Here is a 23893-nt window from a genome sequence, read left to right on the forward strand (position 1 = left end):
TATCCAGTGAAGGTCTAATGTCCAGAGTCTATAAGGAACTTAAACAAATTAACAAGCAAAAACCAAATAACCCCATTACAATTTGGCAAAAAACAGGAATAGATACACTTGAAAAGAAGGCACCATGCGGCCAGTAAGTACATGAAAAAATGCTCGACATCACTAATCATTAGAAAAATGCATATTAAAACCACAATGAGATACCATCTCACACCAATTAGAATGGCTATTTCTAAAAAGAAAAAATAACAGACACTGGAGAGGTTGTGGAGAAGATGGAATGCTTATAGAGTGCTGGTGAGAATGTAAATTAGTTCAGCCATTGTGGAAAGCAGTCTGGGAAATTTCTCAAAGAACTTAGAACAGAAGTACCACTTGACCCAGCAATCCCATTACTGGCTGTATACCCAAAGGAAAATAAATCATTCCATATGATTCATGCATGATTGAGATACATACATACGTGTGCTCATCACAGCAGTATTCACATTGGCAAAGACATGGAATCAACCAAAATGCCCATCAACAGTAGACTGGATAAAGAAAATGTAGTACACATACACCACGGAATACTATGCAGCCATAAAAAAGAATGAGATTATGTCCTTTGCAGCAACATGGATAAAGCTGGAGGCCATTATCCTAAGTGAACAATCGCAGGAACGGAAAATCAAATACTGTATGTTCTCACTTATTAGTCAGAGTTTAACACTGAGAACACATGGGAACAAAGAAGGCAGCAACAGTCACTGGGGCCTACTTGAGGGTAGAGGGTGGGAGGAAGGAGAGGATTAAAAAACTACCTATCAGGTATTATGCTTATTATCTGGGTGACGAAATAATCTGTACACCAAGCCCTCATGACATGCAATTTACCTATATAACAAACCTGCACAAGTACCCCTGAACCTAACAGTTAAAAAAAACAGCCCCCTACAAGGTAGATTATTTTCATCTTCATTTATGATGAGCACAGAGATGTTAAGTAACTTGTCCAAGCTCACACGAGTTACCAACGGAGGAACCAGGGTTGGGGATTGAGTTCAGACAATGTAGTTCCAGAGTCTGTGTTCCTAATTATTAAGCTATTCTGTGCTGTTTCTCAAAAACAGTATCAGGTCATACACACATGGCATTTGCTCCATGCCAGGAATTGCTCTAAGCATTGATACTTACAAGAGTTAATGTAATCCCCGAGGTCACCCATGGGAGGCAGTATAGTGAGGTGGGAGGAACTTTGATGCTGGAGTTCAGTGGCTACTCCTGAATCTGGCCTTTGCACTTTTAGGTCTGTGACTTGGAGCATGTTATTTCAAGTCTCTTTGTCTCCTTTCCTCTCATTTATAAACTGGGGACAATCACATATATCCCCCACATTTGTGGTAAAGATGAAATAAGCTCTGTATGTGTGAGTGCTGTCTGGTAAGGTCCTGACTATTACTACTATTTACAAACACCAGGACTCTACCTTAAATAAGTTTAGGAAGTTCAAATACCTTTTCTGTGCCAGCACTATAATTTGGATCCCAGCCTTCTGGCTGTGGTACATGTGTTATTTCTACTACATCCTCCTTTTAAAAAATAAACATCAGCTATAGGACCAGCTACTCTAGTCTCTGTCATTCAGAGAGAACATTTTCTAATATATTATAATTGCTAAAATTGTTGAAAAGTGAGCAAAGGCATAAACTTTTCAGGCACAAATGCAAAATAACATATAGGCAGAAAACCCAGCCTGAGATGAACAGTCAAACCCAAACTGACCATGGTTCAAAATACTAACGATTATAACAATACTCTAGGGTCTTTTAGTACAAAGTTAGGCTAGTAAACATTTTAGTAATAGTTTGTTAGAGTTAGTAAAAATTTTGATGCTTTCAGGAATGTATTTCACATAGTTATAAACAATCTACGACATTTTGTTAACCCCTACGTACGGTTTTTTAAAAAAGTAGAACTGCATGTTCTGCACATGTACCCCAGAACTTAAAGTATACTAGAAAAAGAAGATTAATAAAGTCTATGGTTTCTGTCTTATCCCCAAATAGCTTTTAATGTTTCTGACCAAAGTAAAGTTCATAACCTGAGGTCCACAGAATTACTATAATTCATAAATAAAATTGGGGGGTGGGGGTAGTCCATGAACTACCTTAAATAAAATTTTCTTTCTGGGGAAATGATCTTGATATTTCATTAGTTCTGAAAGAAGTTCTGTGTCTCCCAAAGGTGAGGGACATTTGGGCCAGAGTGCACAAATCCTGTGGAAAACACAATTGGGGGCACAAGGGTCTCCCTGTTCTCATGTGGCCATGGGGGCTTCTGTTGGGAGATCCTCTCTCTAGGCCTGGACTCCACAAGGGTGCTGTACAGAGCTAACACTGACAGAGACAAAAACAAACTATATATGGCAAGATGAAGGCTAAGGTCGGAACCCCAATCAGGTAGCCAACCTTGTCAAATTAGCACAGTTCAGAAAGAAAGAAATGATGAAGTGGGCATTGAGGCACCTAAACTTAAAAGAGTAACGTGTGCATCTCAACAATCTATATAGCTCAGGTTACAACATCGAAGACAATAATAATTAACATGTATTTTCAGACATGACTGTATCATTGAACATTTGCTTTTTATTGTGTTGTCATGAGAAGCATCATAACTTAGAAAGCAGGGGCTGGATCTGGATTAACCATGTGGTTTTGGGGGGTGAGCATGCAGTACACGGGAAAGAGCACATCAGGCCTGAGTCTCTTTCTTGGGGCATCCCAGTGCACAGATGAGTCTGGAAAATGCTCACTTAGAAGTGAGGAAGGATGCTCAGGGCTGGGCAAACTATGTCTAGAACAGACTCATAGCATTTTCTTCAGTAACAGCCTTGCATGGTCTTTCCCTGAGTTATCTGACTCTTGAGGTCAGTTTTTAAATTAAAACTAAACAAAGCTGAGCGCAATGGCTCATGCCCGTAATCCCAGTGCTTTGGGAGGCCATGGTGGGAGGATCCTACGAGTCCAGGAGTTTGAGATCAGCCTGGGCGACACGGGGAGACCCTAAATCTACAAACAATAAAATAAAATGTATAAGCCAGGCTTGGTGTGCAACTGTGGTCCTAGCTGCTTTGGAGGCTGAGGTGGGAGAATTACGTGAGCCCAGGAGTTCGATGCTTCAGTGAGCTATGATCCCACTACTGCACTCCAGTCTGGGTGACAGAGTGAGATCATGTCTCTAGATAAAGTCAAACAAAAATCAAAAGAACACTTATTCAGGGGCCCCATGGCTGCCACCGTGAGGCCAGGAGGTGCTCTCTCCAGTCGGTTCTTACGTGTGTGGCTTCATCCAGCTTGCAGGCCACATAGTCTCCAAGGTTGTATTTTGATTGTGAAATATGATCACTTCTGGGCAATCCTACCCACTGCATGCTCTTCTGCCCTTTGCTTGAGCCTGCTTTTGAAATCTCCACTCTGCCCTGCCTCTACGTACAGACATGCGGTAGCAGACACGACTTCCTCTTCTTTGAGCCCCTGGTTTGCTAAATCACAAATCTTGAATGCTACTGTTGTACTAATGTCTGGTCAGTCAGACATGATGAAGTTAATATTGGGTCATCATATATTAGTGGCCAGACAGAAAACATTTAAACCAAGGGGAGATAGGAAGAACATATTAATGCTAAAAAAAAGCAACAGATCTGGCTTGAATGGGATGCTTTCAATTTGCAGGAACGTCACCCATTATTATCAAAGGTCAAAGTCAGTTACTGTTAGAAAAATCAATAAAACTGAGGGTGGATGGGAAGGAGGAGACCCAATACATAAATTTATAATATGTCCTCTGTATTGAAGGAACTTGATGAACATCTGTGCATTACTAACTTTTAGAAGTAAAATTGGTTGTCAGCAAATTGGACCATTTGTATAGTTTCATAGGTTCCTGCTGTGAATATATTTTAAAGAATTATGTTAGTGCAAAGAGAGGAAAAATAGAGCAAGAAGACATTTAAAGATTGCATCTGCCTGTTGGTCTTCATCACCCATTTTGTTGGCCTCTTGGAGGTATTAATGTTTTTTGTTTGTTTGTTTGTTTTTCAACAAAGGTGATCTATGAACATATTCTACCTGTCCATGCCAATTAGTGCCGATTATCATCAGTGATCTTGATTACTGGTAATCTAAGGCTATTAGTCCATTATGCTTGTGGTATATAATAGAAAGAAGATTCTCACTTTCTCATCTGAACATCATGGTCTGAATGTTATTATTCTTAGTATGATATGTATAGTCTTGACTGCATGTTAGATTAAAAGTATTCATTCATTTTCCCTCCTCTCCCTGCACCACCACCAGCAGTGACGTTACTACTGCCAGTTTGAGAAGTCCAGTCTGCACCCCACCTTGTACCAGGGAAAGGCTGCCACGACCTGGTAAACAGGGCATTAGTCAGTGCCCTTCTCCATTAAGGGCAGACTGGTTGTCTACTGTGAACTGATCACATTTGCTCTTTCTTATCCACTTACAAATACATTTGCTCATTAACACGTGAATGCCGCCAGAGAGGGTTACTGAGCTATTAAGTATCATTCATGCTAATTCTGCAGAAAGTGACCTTCTCTAGTGACATTTCTCTTTAAAGAATAATCTCCTACAGGGGGAGAGGGGCAGAGACAATGGACAAAAGAAAGGAAGCCTGGTAATGGGCCATGTCTAGACCTTGGCAGTTCAGTCTTTGCTTCAGCTGTTTAGTCACATTAATCTAGAGGGCCTCAATATTGAAAATACAAATAAGAGCAACTTAATGTTCTTGCTATCTATGAAAACACAGGTTGCTAATCAAGTTATTGGAGAGATAAGAAGCTCGGGAGTATTTTGGATATTTTACAATGAAATTTTCACATGAATTTACAAAAACTGTTAATGTCAAATTATCATAAAATGTATTAAATCTGATGTTGTGACGCTTACTTTAGAACATTCTGAAAGCGATTAGAATGAATTTCAAACCCCTAACAACAGGTTCCTCTAAAGGCATTGATGAATTCCGTTTGGAAGCGGCAGGGTTAGGAGGTGTCTAGGACTGAACTCTTACATGTGTCCTTGTTCTATCCCATAGGTAAGAGCTCAAGCTGAGCCTTGCTTCCTGAAGACCTCAGCAATCTCTATGTAGTAGGACCTGCTCTGTGCCAGGTTCACACTGAAAACGCTACAGACGACTTTGCGTCTGGCTAGCAAAGTGACCTTGGAAGGAGCCATTACCAACTTCATGTCATAGACGATGAAGGACAGTGGAAGCTCCAGCAGGTCATCTAGACCTGAGTGCAGAGTAACCTAGTGGTGATGTGAGACTGTGGACTCTGTGTGGTGTCACCCAGGTTCACGGGGCATGGGGCAGGATCAGCTTCCACAGTGGTTTCATTTCAGCTATAGCTGGAGCTTTTCCACCCCAAAGCCTTGCTGTCCAATGCTACCACAGGGAATAACCAAGTGTAGCTATTTCTATCAATATTAAAAATCAAAATGCAGTTCCTCATTTGTAGTAGCTGTATTTCAAGCATGCAGGAGCCACATGTGACTTGTAGCTGCGATATCGGACAGCACAGACAGAGAACATTCCCAGCACTGCAGGAAGTTCTACTGCACGGTGCAGATCCAAGTGTTGGAATTCTGCTCTCTGGCTACAACGGCTTCTTCTCCTAACCTATGACTCATCAATGGGACCCAGCCTTAATCCGTTAGTTCCTTCCCTCTCATCATGGTCCAGTGGACACCTCTGATTGCCCTTCTTCCAAGCCTGGACTTTCCAACCCAATTACCTTGGCATCCTTGATTCCCTTGGTCATTGACTTTCTGTGTAGACCCCTCCCCCATGCATAACCTTTGGCAGGTCACATCCTTTTCACTTCCCTGCTACTGTTTCTGGGATGTAGTATTGCTGGAAACAATGATAAAATAATAAAATGGGGAGAACGTGCGCTGTTCAGCCTTAACTGGGTCTTCTCTGCTTCTTACTCCTTCTTCAGTCCATCCCATATTGACTCACTGACTCATCCCTTAGGATGCCTCATTCTCTAAAACCTCAGCTCTCTCATGACACCCACCCTCTGCAGGTGACCCACTTCATAGGTTGGGAAAATCACTCAAAAACCATTGCCATTAGCTTCCTCAACATGTCCTCTAGCTTTCTTCTGTTTTCTTTAGCCAATGTGACCCACCAGCTGCTTTCCACCTGGGAGAACTAAACTCCTGCTCCCAGATCTTTGCTCATGATGTTTCTCCATTCAGAAGGCCTGTTCCCAATCTCACCTCTGCCACAAAATGGTTTTTGAGTCATCCCACCTGAAAGCAACCCCTTCCTGCTCCAAATGTCCCTAATGTTTTATCTGTATCTGTTCCTCTCACAGACGTCACCTGGCACTGTACCTACTAAAGTACATACAGGTGACTGCACACCTTCCCCACTAAACAAAACCACTGTGAGAAGGGGGTGCTTGCTGGGTTCAGCCTGGCTCCCCAGCAGCAACCAGCACAGTTCCCTGTGTAGAGAGCAGCTGGTGTATATTGATGGAATGGCTATCTATATATCTACTTTTGCAAATGTCCGACTTACTCCTAAGGTGGACAGATTGAATTCAATAAAGAATTGATGGACACATTTCTCCTAATGATCTCAACATGAAGCTCTAACTAAACGATTTACATGACCAGAATGTCTGACGGGAAGACAAGAGAGTACCTGCTGATGGCTAGAACCGTAATAAATGTGCAATATCTTCCTGAAGGAGGGTGAAGTGGGTACAAAATTATAGGAGGCAGGCAAAAGAAACAAAGAAAGATAAGAAAGTAGAAATAAACTTACCTTGGGTAGCAATGTAATGATTGGGTCGATGATAACCCTAAAAACAAATAAAAGAGAATATTTGATAAACATAAAATCGATAAATAGCAGAGAAGTCACATGCTAACTTTGCTGAAATGAATGTGCACACAAATGCCAATAGCTGCATCACCTGAAAGTTAAACGGCCAACCCAGCACCTTTGAGTTTCTCTTAATTAGTGGAGGTGCATCAAATACAACAGTTCTGATGCTTGCACCAAAGGTGTGGGTAACTTAGTCATAACTGGTTATGAGATGACGGATGAGCAAGAAACACTAACAACTTATGGATTCTCTGAAATACCATGACCATTACTCTTACAAAGTGCAAACAGGCTGAGAATTTGCAACAGAATTTCATTTGTGTTTGGGATGTTAGTGGCAATATGCCAGGGGTTTAACACATATTCTGTTGTATTGGTATAGACAGTTATATCAATACCGATCTTCAAAACCATTCTTAAACACTGATAATACCATGACATGCTACTATAGCAAGGGCCAGGAATTTAAAGAGGCAGAAATTCTGAAAGATTCCTTCCTTTTATCATGACCCTGCAAGAAACAAGACAGATAAAAATTGAGGCCAAAGAAAAAGGGCTGGGTGTGGTGGTTCATGCCTGTAATCCCAGCACTTTGGGGAGGCTGAGGCAGGCAGACTGCTTGAGCTTAGGAGTTTGAGGCCAGCCTGCACAACATGGCCAAAAACCATCTCTACAAAACATACAAAAATTAGCCAGGTGTAGTGGCATGCACCTGTAGTCCCACCTACTTGGGGGACTGAGGCAGGAGGATTTGCATGAGCCCAGGGGTTCGAGGCTGCAGTAAGCCAAGATTGCACCACTGTATATGTCAGCCTGGGTGGCAAAGTGAGACCCTGTCTGAAAAAAAAAAAAAAAAAAAAGGAAACAAAAAATTGTAGGATAAATATCTGGAAAGAAAAAATCAACTCAGAAAATTACACCTAGGTAACATATCACCATGGATCTTAATACTTTCTACTTCTGTCCCCCCAAGATTGTCCAAAATACTGTGCCCAAAGCTGGCTGGAAAACAGAAAAAAGAAACTTGAAGAGAAAACTCAGATTTTCTCAGATAAGTTAAATGCATAAGTTAGATTATTTTGCCCATAATAACAACTGGAAAACAATGAACAACAAAAGCAAACACATTCTTTTATACAATTGACTTGCTGTAGGTCTCAAATTACAGAACCATGACCAATATTAAATAGAACTCTTTAGAACATCACTCATTTCTCATCGGCTGGTAAGTCCCACAAGGGCAAGAACTTTGCCTGACTTATCTATACTATATGTCTGAGGGCCTAGCAAGGTGCCCAGTAGACAGGAGGAACTCATCTGATGGTGAAGTCGTCCAAAGAGTCCACAGGGCCTGTATTGCTGAACATCACCGTCATTTCTCAGTCCTCATCTACTTGACCATCGGCAGCATCAGTATGATCAATCCCCTTGAAGTACTTTCTTCCCTGGTTCCAGGATATGACTCTCCTGGTTTTCTTCCTACCTACCTCCCTGGCCACTTGTTCTCAATTTCATTGGCTGGTTCTTCCTTTTCAACTTGATGTGGAAGGCCTGGTTCTTGGACGTTTTCCTCCATCTGCTCTCACTCTCCAGGTGAGCTCCTCCAGTCCCATGGCCTTCAAGCTCATCTGTACACTGATGAATCCTACATTCTTGTTTCCAGCCCAGACCTTTTCCTGGAAATCTTGATGCATATCCACTGCCTGTTCAGCACCTCCACTGGGAGGTCTAATATATATTTAAAGCTTCACACACCTAAGACTGAACTCCTCATTTTCCCCCAACCACTACCTGAATCTGTTCTACCCACCGTCTTCTCCTCAGCATCCTTGACCCCTCTCTCCCTCCTGCACCCCGTAGCCAATCTGCCAGCAAATCCTACTGGCTCTACCTTCAATGTAGCTCAAGGGTCTCGCCATTTCTCCCCTCCACTGTCACCTCTCTGCTCATTCCCACAGCCACACAGCAGGCTTCTCTGCTTCCTCTCCTGGCCACGTGCAGTTCACTCCCCTCCCAGCAGCCAGATCACGTCACGCCTTTGCTCAGATCCCTCTAACAACTGCCCATCTCACTCACAGTGAAAGCCAAAGTCCTTACAACTCTGTACCTGACCTGGCCCATGAAGTCTCCCCTATATCATGGAACTCCCCAGGCCCCTATATGCCATGCCAATGATTGCCTGGTTGCTTTCCTTCAAATTTGCCAGGCACAAGTTCTACAACAAGGCCTTTGCTTGGGCCGTTTCTCGGCCCAGAATGCTCTTCTTCCAGGTATCTATGTAGCTCAGCCCCTCGTCTTCCTTGCTCACTTGCTACCTTCTCAGTGGGACTGACTACAGCCACTTGATTCAAAATTGCCATCAGGACCTTCAGGTCTGGCACTCCGAGCACCCCTTTACGGCTTTAGTTTTCTCTGCAGTACATACAACTTTCTAATTGACCATATAGAATTAACTTTTCAATTTATTGCCCATTTCTCCTAATTAGAACAGCAGCTCCATTGGGTCAAAGGTTTTTTTGGTTTTGGTTTGAACTGTTGACAGTTTTCCTGCTAGCACCTAGAAAGGTAAATAATGCATAAGTACTCAATAAGATCTATTGACTAAGAGAATAAAGGGGTCTTCAGTATTGGCTGTTCTCTCTTAAAATAAAATTCAAACTCATTAATCCAGTCTTTTCATTACTTTATAGCCTTGTTCATGTATGTGACTTCCTTGAGCTGCAATGTCTTCTCTCCTGCATTTCCACTTACTCACTTTAAAAAGCTTTACATTCAAATTACATCCTCTATGATGCCTAATCTGATCACAATGACTCCTTCAGTTGGTATTTCATGAAACACTTACTACGGGTTCTCTCCATATTCAGGCATGTGCTGGGTGCAGGGGATGTAAGATGCCTAGGACACTGTCCCTGTACTCAAGCACCCATTAGGGACTGCAGGAGCTGGGACTGGAGTGTGAGCGGTGTCCCCTGGTGCCTCTCCAGGGAAGACGTGCCACAGTTGGCCTGGAGGTAAGTGGACTGGATAAGACACTCATATTTCAGCTTCTTAGCTTCTGAGTTGGGAGACTGTGAGGAGGAGATAACTCATCTGGGACATCTGAGGACTCCCATGAGGTACTCACTAAACATCTGCTGAATAAAGGAGTAAGTGCAATGCACCTTATCAAGAAAAACTTGTTTTAATAAAAAATAAGTGGAACCTGGAGTGGATATGGTTTTGGTTGTTATCAAAATAGTGCAGGGGTCTTCATTTGATGAATGAGATATGAACTATTCTTGAAATAATCATACCCCAGTCCCCACCCACAAATCCGTAACTGAAAATGTCAAATTTGTCTAATTAGCACTAAACATAACATTCTCATAGTTATTTTTAGATAACTTTCTTAGAGATTGTGACGCTATTTACTTTTAGCAGCATGTCAGTAATATTCAATCAAGAAAGCAAAACAATCCACATATATAGACTAATCCTGTCTGTGGAAGTATTGATAGACTAAGCAATAGCGTGATGGCCAAGCACAGAGTATGCCTTCGGAACCACAAGGGAGCAGAAATGTGTTTAATGTAAACTTGGGCCTTGGAGGTAACAGCACCTTTCCCTTGATTTTTCAGTCTACTTTTGATTTCATTCATTCTTTCAACCGAGAACATGCTGTCTCCTAAAGAATTTATTCTAATGTAAAACATTAAGTTAACATGATGCAGAATGAACAAAGAGGCAGTCTTCAATAATTAAGCAGCCTACATATTTAATGACATGTCTTGCTTGCATTAGAAGTCCTGGTGAACAGCTGCAGACTACTTTGAAGACAACTTAAAAGTGCAGTGATGACAAGGGATTGCAAATCACTGTATTAGGAATTAGAGAGTTTTGTCCCATTAATATGCAAACAGATTTTTTTAAGTGTCGAATAATACAAATTGTTGACAAAAAAATGGAAGTAACATTTTCTTAGTCCACATTAGCATGAGATGGCAAAGAAGGCATAGAATGCTACAGAGAAATTCACCAACAAATGGGCTGCCTTGAGAAAAGGAGTGACCGTATCTTCACTGTTAAGTTCTGTGGTGTGTAGGGTAATATTCATGTGTTTGCTTTTAGATTGAGCCCAATGTATGTCCAACAATTGTACAGCACACACACAATCTGGTACATGTCAGAATGGTTGGGTTTACTGAGTTTTATACTCTGATTTAATCATTATGCATTGTATACACGTATCAAAATATCGTACATAGCCCCCAAATATGTACAACTATTACATATCAATTAAAAAAATAACAAAATACATACATCGATATAATTGCCATTGATATAGTCTGAGTTTGTGTCTCCTTCTATTGTCTGCAGCCTCACTCGGGAATGATCGTCTGCAAAGGAAAAGGGACAGAAAATAACAATTAACAAAAGCAATCTGGTAGGTGGCTCTGAGCCCCAGAATGTAAGCATATTACATAGAGATCACCCACATACACTCTGCTTTAAAGATAAAGAATTACATACTATACACCTTCTACTTCCTGTTTTGCTATTAAAATTGGGAAGGATTTATAATTTTTTACATTTTACAGTAAATCTCATTAACTTATGCTTTGATCATTGATGGGCCTAAAGCATTGACAAAGGTTTGACACTTTTACAAACAATCCTGTGAACCACAAACATAAGTAGTTCTTGGATTGGAAGTTTGAATGACTTCACTAAATCACATACAGACCCTGAGATGTTGAAGGTTGTGACACCCAGCTTGACAAATGATGATTACAAACTCACAGCACAGGCTTCTGGGATGTGTAGATGTGATCCTAGCCTTAGTCACTGGTGAATTCCCTAAGTACTATCTCTGTATCTGCAGGCATCAGCCAGCAAGAGCAAAGCTGTCACCATCCATCATGCGACCACAGGCCAGGCAATAAGGGCACCAAGCCTCAGCCTCCTCATCTGGAGAAGGGGATGACACTATCTGCCTCAAAGTGGGCTGTGTCCAGGATTCAATGAAAATACAAATTGAGACATAAGTACTATAAAGGGTTCATATTTATGGTATTAATTAGCTATATTTAAATATTTCCTGAGTAAAAAAATTTATCTGCAAGTACTATTGATGTATCTCAATCATTTCCTTGAAAATGTATATTGTATTTTATTTGTTACCTTAATTTTTTTGCACAAATGGGGTCTAGCTATGTTGCCCAGGCTGGTTTCAAACTCCTGGCTTCAAGCAGTTCTCCTGCCTCAACCTCACAAATGCTAGGATTATAGGTGTCAGCCATAGCACCTGGCCCCAAATCCATATTTTAAAAAGGGATGTGCTTCATATGTTGTCTCTCATAAATGGGAGCTAAGCTAAGAGGGCACAAAGGCATAAGAATGATACAATGGACTTTGGGGACTCAGGGGAAAGGGTGAGAAGGGGGTTAGGGATGAAAGACTACACATTGGGTACGGTGTACACTGCTTGGGTGATGGGTGCATCAAAATCTCAGAAATCACCACTAAAGAACTCATTCATGTAGCCAAACACCACCACCTGTTCCCCCAAAACCTATTGAAAGAAAAAGTTACAAATTAAAAAAAAAGAAAGGATGTGCACCCTAAGGGCAGAATTTTCCTGCACTGATCACTGCTCTGTCCCTGGCCCTTAGATTAGAGCCTGGAACATACCAGGTTTACCCCCAAAATAACTTTGAAGAAATAAAAGGTGCATTGTTGTTTTTTGAAAATATACATCCTTTAAAAAGTATTTACCTAAATTACGGTTCCTTTTAGCAGAGGGACCCTTCCTTCCATTTAAAGTGTATGCTAAAACTCAGTATTCAGAACAGATAAAAGCCAGCTGCCCTGAAAGGAAAGCACAGGGCGGCCTGCTAAGAATATTCCGGAAAACTTCACTTCCAGTGTTGCCGGAGCAGTGGGAAACCCTGCTTCTAAACCGCGACCGTCTTTTTCTAATGCTAACTTTACTCAACATTTCATTTGGGTTAGTGGGTGAGAAATGAAGCCCACAGCTTTTGAGATAAAAGCCACGAGAGCTGCAGATGACGGACGCTGTTACCCCCGGTCACTGGAGCAAGTATTGACCTGGACCCATTCCTTGAAATGCTAACGGGTGAAAGTCAAAATTTCATATTGGTTTTTGGAGTTTAACCTCCTGTTGAGTAAATGTTTTGTTTGCTGTCAATAGCACAGGCAAAAGGAAATCGGTGTCAATTTTCTAACCTTCCTTCCTTGACGGGGCTTTCCACTTCATGACAGGTAGTCACATATTTCATGTCAGTGCCTCACCATTAGTTGGGGTGCAGTAAGTTTATCTGGAAACTTAGTGGTGACAAATTGGGCCAGAGAAGGAGAAAAGCTGAGAGGAGGTCGTGTCTTCCTGCTCTGCTCAAAGGAGACTATGTGATGAGCAAGTTCTGGGGTCGAGTGTGCCGGTGAGAATTGCTGCTGGTGGGTTAGAATCCTTCATGTGTGGTTTTGGGCCAGTTACTTAATCTTTCTGTGCTTCCTTCACTGTAAAATGGAGATGAAGAGTGCCTACCTTGTGGGATTACTGTGAGTATCAAAATAATACACATAAAGAGATCAGAAAAAAAGCTACACGAAGGGATGGATAGATGTCAGTTATTATCATCATGTGCTATGTAATTGACACCCACATTTTTCTTCTTGCTGTTTTTATAGATGATGTCCAAGCAGATAACAGCAACCCCAGGAACAGACTCACTGGTAGTCAGAATGTTTCCTCATGGCAATCTGCTTTAAGAACCAATTTCCTAGGACACATTTTGCTGCTTAAAACCAGTGGCTCCCTATATATGTTTTGCCACTATTGGGGGCTGGGGGGAGGTGAGCAGGTGCACTAGGCACGTGTAGATTGTTATGGCTTTTGTGTATCTTAGGAGAGCCAGTGCCTACATGCAACTACTGCACAGAAGGGTGCCACAAGCACTGGCAATGCCATTTGAGCTTCAAGAATGAAAGAGGCACTCTAGAACTGAATCACGGCTACTCCACACACACCAGGCTTTCGTCAGCTCCTCTGAAGGGAGGTCAGGTTCACCTTCCTGGATACTCGGACTTTCCCTGCGCAGGTTTTCAAAAGGCAGGCAACCGACCGCATTAGAATCGTGCAATCTAAGCAGGCCTGTCTCGAAGATCTGTTGTACCCCTTCATCAGAATCCCCTCTATTTTGTGCTTTATTTCTCTGAGTGCCTCAGGATGGGTGCTGCTCATTCCCTGTGATTTACCACCTGTGGGCTGCTCAGACTATTCTGGAAGGTTCTCTGTAGGGACGCCAGTCTCCACCAAGACTGAATTCCTATTTCCTATCAACAGAGCCTTTGAGGTAGAGTTTTACCATCACCTCCTACAGTTCCGTCAGTTTACCCATACCCCAAAATTTAACTTGGCTGCTACTTCTCCAGATTCAACTGCCCTTACTCCCTTCAGGATGGAGAAACCTGTAAGACACAGGTACAGCTGACTTCCTAACAGAATGAGATGGTTTTTGCCTTTATATACATGGTAGTATCTTTTTTTCTTTTATTGATTCTACTAGATTATAATGTCTTGTGGTCAAAGATAGTGTCACATACAATCTGAATATCCCTAAGAGTACCTTTCCCCAAGGCCACATACCCAGCTCCAAGAGACTCCATTCACAGCACAGAGGCACAGGCTGCAGTCCCATGTGTGGGGCCCTTCCTAATACACAGCAAGTGAGCAACAAGGATTGAACTCTTCCCCATGCTAATGAATGGGTGGTGGTCCAGGATCATCCAAGATACCCTGAATGGGTCCACAGTGCCTTTTCAAATTTCAGTTTTATTTATTTTTTATTTTTAATTAAAAAAAATTTTTTTTGAGATAGAGTTTTGTTCTTTTTGCTCAGGCTAAAGTGCAATGGCGCAATCTCGGCTCACTGCAACCTCTGCCTCCCGGGTTCAAGTGATTCTCCTGCCTCAGCTTCCTGGGTAGCTGGAATTACAGGCACATACCTCCACACCTGGCTAATTTTTATATTTTAAGTAGAGATGGGGTTTCACCATATTGACCAGGCTGGTCTCGAACCACTGACCTCAAGTGATCCACCCGCTTCAGCTTCCCAAAGTGCTGGGATTACAGGTGTGAGCTACCGTGCCCAGCCTAAATTTCAGTTTTAATACAGGCTTGTCTAATATTGTCAGAATACTGAGCGGCTTCATCTTCTAGAAATCTCTTACCTAATCATTCCTATTCATCTCTAACTGTCCAAATTCTGCCAATTTTTCAGTATTTAACTCACATGTTCCTGCCTCGGTAAGGTCTTCTCATTTATTCAGTGATTTTTTGAGTATCTGCTATACGCCAAACACCATGCTAAGTGTTGGGGATATGTAGTGGTAAACAAGTTAGATCTATGGTCCTTGAGTTCATAGGACTTAAGGCAATGGAAAACACATTAAATAGTCATTGCTTAAATAATGAGTTAAATACAATTTTGATAAGTGCTAAGTTGCAAAGGACAGAGAGCTATGAGAGTGAATGGCATGGGTCCTGAGCTACTCTGAAGAGCTAGCAAACAATTCCCTAATAAAACGACATTGAAGCTGAAACCATGAAGATAGAAAGTGGAGAGGGCAGAGCTCCTAAATTCCAAGTCCAGGAGATAGTGTGTGTTCAGGCCAGGAGGTAGGAAGGATCTAGTATGTTCAGGAAACCAAAGAAGGCTAGTGTGAGGAATGTGCTTTCAGAAGCCAGGGAGGAGAGTGGTGGGAAATGAGAACAGAGAGGAGGGAAGGCCAGGTCATCAGGACCTTCATCCTGAGTACCACGGAAGTCACAGGGAGGGGCATGCCTCATTTCCTCAGATACCTGCTATTGTTGAGGACGAACTGGAAGGGCTCCAGTTGGGTCAGTGGGTGTGGGGAGACAATGGGGAGGCTACTGCAATAGTCCTGGGAAATCAATGGCAGCTTAGCATACAAAGGGCTAGTGGACAGGGCCGAATCTGAGGGGTACTGAGCGGATAGGACTGACCATAATGATGTGGATGAGAAGAGGTATCATGGGGTACTGAGCGGATAGGACTGACCATAATGATGTGGATGAGAAGAGGTATCATGCTGACTTCTAGGATTCTCACCTGAGAAACAGGGCAGAAGATGGTGCCATTGACTAAGATGTGAACCATGGAGAAAAGCCAGCTTGGGGTGGGTGATAGAAATGAGGAGCACAGTGTTGGATATATTTAATTTGAGGTGTTTACCATCGGAATAGAGATACAGAGTAGGTGGTTGGGTATAAATTCTCCTTCCTTAAATGTCAATAGTCCTTTGATTTCCCTTTTTGGTGCTCTTATATATGGTTATCTATAGACATGACTTATTTCTCCTGCACATCAAAAATACTTTAGCTGGATGTGATGGCATATGCCTGTAGACCAAGCTACTTGGGAGGCCAAGGCAGGAGGATAGCTTGAGCTCAGGAGTTCAAGACCAGCCTGGGCAACATGGCATTTTTATTGTTATTTTTAGAGACCTTGTCTCTATAAAAAATAAAAATCAAAAAAAGAATTAGCCTAGCATGGTGGTGCACACCTGTAGTCCTAGGGAGGCTGAGGCAGGAGTATCCCTTGAGCAATAGTGGTTTGGGGCTGCAGTGAACTATGATTACGCCACTGCACTCGCCTGGGTAACAGAGCAAGACCCTGTCTATAAAAACAAAAACTATTTAAGAGGAGCTGTGTCTTATATTCATCTTCACCTTCTGTGTGCATGCTTCTATGAAAATAACAGTATAAATACATATTGATAAATATATAATTAATAAACATTTATTTTTATGAGTAAGTGAAAAAAAGCCCAGCTTACAATGAGATACCATCACATACCCACTAGAAAGGCAAAACATTTAAGTCTGAACACCAAGTTCAGGTGAGGACGTGGAATAATATAAACTCACAGATGCTGCTGGTGGAAATGAAATTAGTACAATCACTTTGGGAAATAATTTGCTATTTAGTAAAACTGAAGACATCCACACCCTATGACCCAGCCATGAGGAAATGGATGCTGTGTGTATCTTGAAACATACTGAAGCAATATTATTTACAACTGACAAAAATAAACAATCCAAATGTCCATCAACAGAAGGGAGATATAAATTGTATCATACTAATAAAGTGGAATGCTATTTAGTAATGAAAATGAACAAGCTACAGTTACATACAACTTGAACAAATCATACAAACATAGTTGAACAAAAAAAAGCAATACACAGAAGAGTGTATACCAATGTTGTCCAGTAGAACTTCCTGCGTTGATGGAAACATTCTATATTTGTGCTCACAAGTACAAAGGCCACACTAGTTACTGAGCACAGGAAATGTGGCTGGAGTAACAAAGGAACTGAAATTTTATTTTAATTTTAACGAATTTAAACAATTACATATAGTTAGTAGCTACAATACTGGATAACACAGATATATGTTACATACTTTCACTTATGTAAAGTTAAAAACCAGGCAAAACATTATTATATTGTCTACGTCTGTACTATCTAATAGGGTATCTGTTAGCCACATGAGGCTAATCCTAACTGTGCTGTAAGTGTAAAATACATATCAAATTTGGAAGACTTAGTATGATAAAAAGAATGTAAAATATCTCCTTTATATGTTTTATACTGACTGCAGGTTGAAAAGTTGACATTTAGGACATATTAGATTTAATAAAATATATTACTAAACTTAAGTAATTTATTTCTTTTTCTGTTACTTAGTGTGGATATTGGATTTAAGGACAATTTAATGTTATACATGTGGCTTACATTTATATTTCATAGTTTATTTCTATTGGAGCATGTGCTCGGGGATACATAAAACAGGAAGGGTTTCAATCAATCAGGCAGCCAACTCCCAACTCATCGCATCATGCTCAAATAAGCAGATGCCTAGCTGCAGCCAATTGGGTGATTTCTCTACTTTGCTTCTCTGTCTGGCCTATAGAAGCCTGCCACTCACACTTCTAGGTATAGCTCTCTGAACCTCTTCTGTTTCTGAGGGCTGCCCGATTCATGAATTGGTCTTTGCTCAAATAAGCCTGGCTAAATTTAATTTCTCTAAAGTTTGTCTTTTAACAGTACTTAATGGCACTGAACTTAAAAATGGTTAAGATGGTAAATTTTATGCTATGTGTATTTTTCCAAAAATAAAAAAGTACATTTTTTCCGTCCCTCCCTTGTATAACAGCTCCTCATGTTCCACTCTAGTCCCTGATATCCTGGGAAAGGGCATTCGTGGGCTTGCAGCCTAGAGTCCTGTGAATTCTTTTGCTAGGCAGATTTTCCTGAGATGGTGAGTTCCCTTTCCCTGATGAAATCAATGCAGGGGTGACAGTGACTCTATAGCTTTATTTCTTTTCTTTTCTTTTTTTTTTTTTTTTTGAGATGGAGTTTCACTCTTGTTGCCCAGGCTGGAATGCAATGATGCGATCTTGGCTCCCTGAAAGCTCCGCCTCCTGGGTTCAAGCAATTCTCCTATCTCAGCCTTTCGAGTAGCTGCAATCATAGGCACCTGCCACCATGCCCAGCTAATTTTTTGTATTTTTAGTAGAGATGGGGTTTCATCATGTTGGCTAGGATGGTCTCAAACTCCTTTCCTCAGGTGATCTGCCTGCCATGGCCTCCCAGAGTACTGGGATTACAGGTGTGAGCCACCATGTCTGGCCTCTATAGCTGTCTAATAGAGGTTAACAGTCATACATCATGTAGTTTATGAAGAATTTTTGTTTCAGTGATAAAATAAGGTGAACACTGACAAGTGAATCTACCTCCAGCCCAGGAGATCCCTGTGTTAGCAGTGAGAGTGGGGTAAGTCTCTAGAAGGGGTTTGGTTGGGGTGGAGAATGCAGGACATGTGTTCTGCCATGGAGAGCAACAGGCTGGTCATCACAGGACTGTCTAGATCTGTACTATCTAATAGGGTATCTGTTAGCCACATGAGGCTGAATTTCCTGGTTGAAACAGGTCAGCACTTCTCAAGTTAATCCCTCTGTCTTCCAGAATGCAAGAAATAGGAAAGTATCACCATCACTCACATTATGTCAGTGAATGTAAAAGCTAACAAAGTGAAATGATTGGGTCTTACAGCCACAGAACCCCCGCTATACTCTGCTGCTTGGATGTCTAAGAATGACTTGGCACAGAAACTGCAGATTCTTACGTGTCCTCTTTCAAACAAAGTTCTCAGATGACTATGAAAACAACAGACATAGACTGTCGGGGCAAATAAATCAGTATATGGATGCCCCTCACCATATGTTCTTGAAATATCATTCACCTTGAATCAGATGCCAATTACAAAGACAAATAGGTATCAACCATTCTTTTAGGAAAACTCAGTTATTCCTTGGGGTACTCTTGAGGCTAAATCATATCAAATTTTTATGAGGAAATGCCTCACAGACATTTCTGCCATCTGGCAAATGTGGGAGTCACTCAGACAAAGAATCCAAAAGAAATGCCAATTGTCCACTGATGAGCCCTGCTCCGCGGGTTTGCTTTGAAGGCTTACCAGCTGGGAGGGGCCCTCTCTCCGGGCCAGGGTCTAGCCATTGGGGTTGAAGGGAGGAAAAAGTTTGGAAAACTCAACTGCCTAGGCATAAGATTTGTAAAATTCAATCCGTTTTGTGGTTAACAACAGGTCAATTACTAACCATGAAAGCCATGGGGTCAAGACTATGAGAACTTGGTATTTCCGGGGGACACAGTCTGGCAAGTTTGAGAAGACCTGAGCTGTAGTTTTTAATTACAGTCTGTATTTCTCTGCCAGCATCAAAGCCATTTTGCAGGAAATGAAACTAACAGGGGCTTTGGTGTCCGAGACCATGATTTGATGCTGGCTCTACAGCTCACCTGCGTCTGCACAAATCCGGAGGCCTGCTGAGCTTCATCTGCAAAAAGCGGTGACGAGGGGCTACTTTCCTAGGAGTTTTGGGAAGACCAAGTAAGATAATGCATAGTATTATCAGGTGCCTGGAACACAGAACAGTTAGTTCCCCTTAAAAAAATTAACCCCGCCGGGCGCGGCGGCTCTTGTCTGTAATCCCAGCACTTTGGGAGGCTGAGGCAGGTGGATCACCTTAGGTCGGGAGTTCGAGACAAACCTGACCAACATGGAGAAACCCTGTCTCTACCAAAAATACAAAATTAGCTGGGTATGGTGGTGTGCCCCTGTAATCCCAGCTACTCAGGAGGCTGAGGCAGGAGAATCGCTTGAACCCAGGAGGTGGAGGTTGCGGTGAGCCAAGATCATGCCATTGCACTCTAGCCTGGGCAATAAGAGTGAAACTCCGTCTCAAAACAAAAACACAACTTTTTTCTGTGAATGAAAGCAACATCCTTGTTGAAGTTTACCAATAAAATCTTCAAAGCACAAAGAGCCAATAAGCTTGTTTGGGAACAGGAGAATAGGGCAGAACTGAAAACTTGAAGCAGCCAATCTTTCAGGGAAGAGGAGTTGGAGATAATTTAAAAAAGGAAACAGAAGAACGGTTTGAAGACATGCTGAATGCTCTTCAATAACTCCTACATTTTAATCTCCTGGTATCTGCTCAACAACCTATCCCTATTTCTGTGTAGTGGAGCACAGAGTTAGGATCCCGGGCTCCTGAGCCAGAATCCCTGCATGAATCTGAGTTCTGCTGCTTTCTAGTTGTGTGGCCTTGGACAAGTTATTTGATCGCTCTGTGCCTCAGTTTCCCCAACTGTAAAACTGGAATAACAATACTGCCTATATTATAGAGTTTTGTGAGGATTGAGCTAATATAAATAATCATTAGTAAGTGGCTGGTATATAATAAGAAGTAAATGAAAGTTAACTATCACTTGTCTTATTAGTGCCAATGACTTAATGACTTAATTTAAGACCTGATCATTTTCATCTGCACTATTTCATTTTTGCCTCTAGTTGCTTCCCTCACTAGTGAATCCACGCCAAGGGCTGCTTTTCTAAAACAGACTTTTTTTCCTAACACCACTTTGGTAACCATTCAATGATATAAACAGGAAACTGAAGAATGGTGGGCAAACAAGCAAAAAATCTGATAAAATCATTCAAAAGGATTACTAGGTCTTTTCATTCACCTGCAAAGATCTCTGGGACATATTACAGAGTGAAGAAGAAAAGAGTGGGCTACAAGGCAGCATGTCTAATAAGAGTCTATTTACATGAAATAATCAAATACATTGGTGTACGTGTAGATATGCATAGTGGGATAACTGGAAGAATGAGGTTTCTTCTGCAGGGGATAAAATCTGGAGTGATGTTATTATCATCTTTATGATTTTATGTACCGCTTTAATGGTCTACAAGGTTTATATTATCTTTGTAATCAGAAAGAGAATAACACATCTATTCTCATTGAAAAACAAAGAGCAAAAAAAAAAAAATCAAGTCAATAGCTTTAAGAGATAGAAAAATAAGAAGACTGAAATGAAACAGAAAAAAAATGTTAGCAAGGTTTGAATCTGGATGGTGAGATTCTGGGCTATGTTCCCCAAGTTTTCCACAGTGTACAAAGTTTCTTTAATGTGTATGAATTGGAGAAAAAGAAATCTATTTGCCATGTATGACTTGAATATGATCAAAATTAAACTTATGTTTATATCATAATCACAACTCAATGTTACCCCATCAAGAAATGTAACAAACTTTGCCACTTTGAGAAACTCCATCTGCATAAAAACTACTTGCTATTCCTCTCGTATCTCTCAGTAAAAGCCTTTACTAGATGAAACAGAGAAAAGCAGATATTTTCGGGTAAGAAACTGGCACATAAAGACCTTGTCACAACAAACCACTGCTCATTGTGGAAGAATTATAATCCGCTGAGTTTTTCCCCCCGTGTACACAGGCATGCATTGCACTGGGGTGCTGTGAGATTTAGGGCAGGCCCACGCTCCACCCTAAGTCTGTAAAACATGGTATTTCCGCCCTTTCCATCAGGTAACATTACGTTTAAAAATATCTCTAAGTAGCTTCAAATATTTTAACTCTTTCATATTAAACATGATGGATATTGGCAATAGCCATGCAATTTTAACTTGTGTGTGATTAGATAGTCCCACAGCGGCAGAAATGGAGTATGTCACTGATAATCTTTCACCTCTAACCAATTCTTTCTCTCTGCTACATACTGGTGACATATATAAGGCAAATTAGAATCACAATGATCTAAGTAACATTTGGCCTCTGAGAGAAGGCTGGAAATTAATTTTAATTACAATTGATTTCTGCAAATAATGGATCTGCTCCTCCTGTGACTGCATTTGGGCCAAGGACTGCTGTTGCGCTTGTTTCAAGGAGGATCTGCAGGAGAGCCGGTGTGCCTGCAATTCAGGAAGTGCTTGGCAACTTACCCAGTGGAGATGCCACCTCCACTGCAGTCTCCCTGCTTGTTGCCCCCTGGGTTCCCAGCTCTGCCATGCAGGTTCTAAGCAGCAAGTTTGAGTTGGATGACGGTGACTCCGTATGAACTCTCCTCTTCCTGTTGGTTTCATGTGGGTCTTGCCTTGTTTTCTGACTCTTTTTCTGACTCTGACTAATCCCTGTGTCAGAGCTCTTACTTTATTCTTCAGAATCCTGGCAGGGATTTATTTATTTTACCCTATGCCTTCCTAAACATATTGTGTCCATCTGCTTCTCTCTTGCTCATGCCCACCTGAATTTAATGCCAAAAGCTTGCCTGCCAGTCCATTCTTACCTAACTAAACTCTGGTTCCCTCCCTTCAAAGATACTGTTGGAGTCACTCAATTAGCAGAGAGAAGCACACTGCTATAAAGCAAAATGTTCGAAAAGTGAAGCCTTCAGTGTGAGCAGCCAAGGTTGGCTGACTGGTTAGAAGAATCTGGGGTAGGTCCGAAGTTCCAGTCGCTGACTAGTCACGCCTCGCTGTTAGGAAATGGAGTAGGAGGGTGTGGCAACCCACCTCAGAAGGGACCTCGTGTCCTCAGCCCTACATCAGAGTCTCTGCCATACTAGATCTACTAGATTTACCAGTGGGACCCAGCGGCACCCCTTCTCTCCAGGAGACAGTGCTCCCTGTGCCAGCTGAGCAGTTCTGTCTCAGGATGGCCGTTATTAAAGCTCCTTTAGCTGGGTCCTGGGCTCTCTACACCCTCCTTGCTCCCTCCACAGATCACCTCCTCCTGCTAATGACTTCTACCACCACCCATATGACCCATGAAATGGATCACTGATTTATAATCCAGCCCAGACCCCTCTCTTTCAGATTTCACAGCAGTCTACAGAACTGTCTGCTTGGCATCTCATTTGCATGTTTCAAAACCATCTTAATATGTCCCCAAATCAAACTCATAAGCTGCTGTTGATCTCAAGCCAACCTGAGCTCCTCTCCACAGCTGGAGCTTCCATGTGTCTACCTGTTCAACTGCCCATCATCCATCTAACCATTCATCCTCCGGCAAGTCGGAAATGCAGGAGTCACCTCGGGCTCTTTGGTCTTCCTCACCCTGTGTCCCATCCATCTTTCCGTTGGGTCCATTACTTCTTTTGAATTCATCTACTTATTTTCTTTCTAGCCAACATCATCATCGTGTCACACTCGGGCTACTGGAAATTCTTAACAGCTGTCCCTTTCAAACCTATTTTCTCTGCAATCAGATCTAAATTTTCCAATGACATTTTATTTACATCCTCCCAACCCCTTTAATGAAGTTTCCCTTGTTCTTATAATAAAGACAAAAGTCCTCAACCTGCCCCAGAAGGCTCTGTAGGTCTGGCTTCCACCTCCTTCCTTCTCTAGCCCAACTCCTACCCCTATCCTTCCAGCTCCAGCCACCCAGCCTTCCTTTAGTTCTTCAGACCCAAGGGGCTCCCCGGCATGACAGGATCTGTTCACATGACCCCCCCTCCCAATTCTGCAGCATCCTCCCTGCTCCGTCCCCTCTGTTCAGTTGTTTACCATGTCCCAACC

At 41.9% G+C, this 23893-nt stretch overlaps 1 protein-coding gene across 10 annotated transcripts in view; it reads right to left on the reverse strand.

Annotated features, from left to right (window-relative positions):
* The window catches only part of PTPRM (protein tyrosine phosphatase receptor type M), an 837547-nt gene that overhangs the window by 81082 nt on the left and 732572 nt on the right, over positions 1–23893 (reverse strand). For all 10 annotated transcript variants that reach the window (XM_017951542.3, XM_017951543.3, XM_021929846.2 and 7 more), the window contains 2 exons: positions 11209–11285; positions 6844–6880 (listed from right to left, as the gene is read on the reverse strand). In XM_017951542.3, the coding sequence (XP_017807031.1) occupies positions 6844–6880; positions 11209–11285 (114 nt within the window). The remainder of the gene's footprint in view (positions 1–6843; positions 6881–11208; positions 11286–23893) is intronic.

Source organism: Papio anubis, chromosome 19 (genome assembly GCF_008728515.1).
Source record: "Papio anubis isolate 15944 chromosome 19, Panubis1.0, whole genome shotgun sequence".
Lineage (NCBI taxonomy): Eukaryota > Metazoa > Chordata > Mammalia > Primates > Cercopithecidae > Papio > Papio anubis.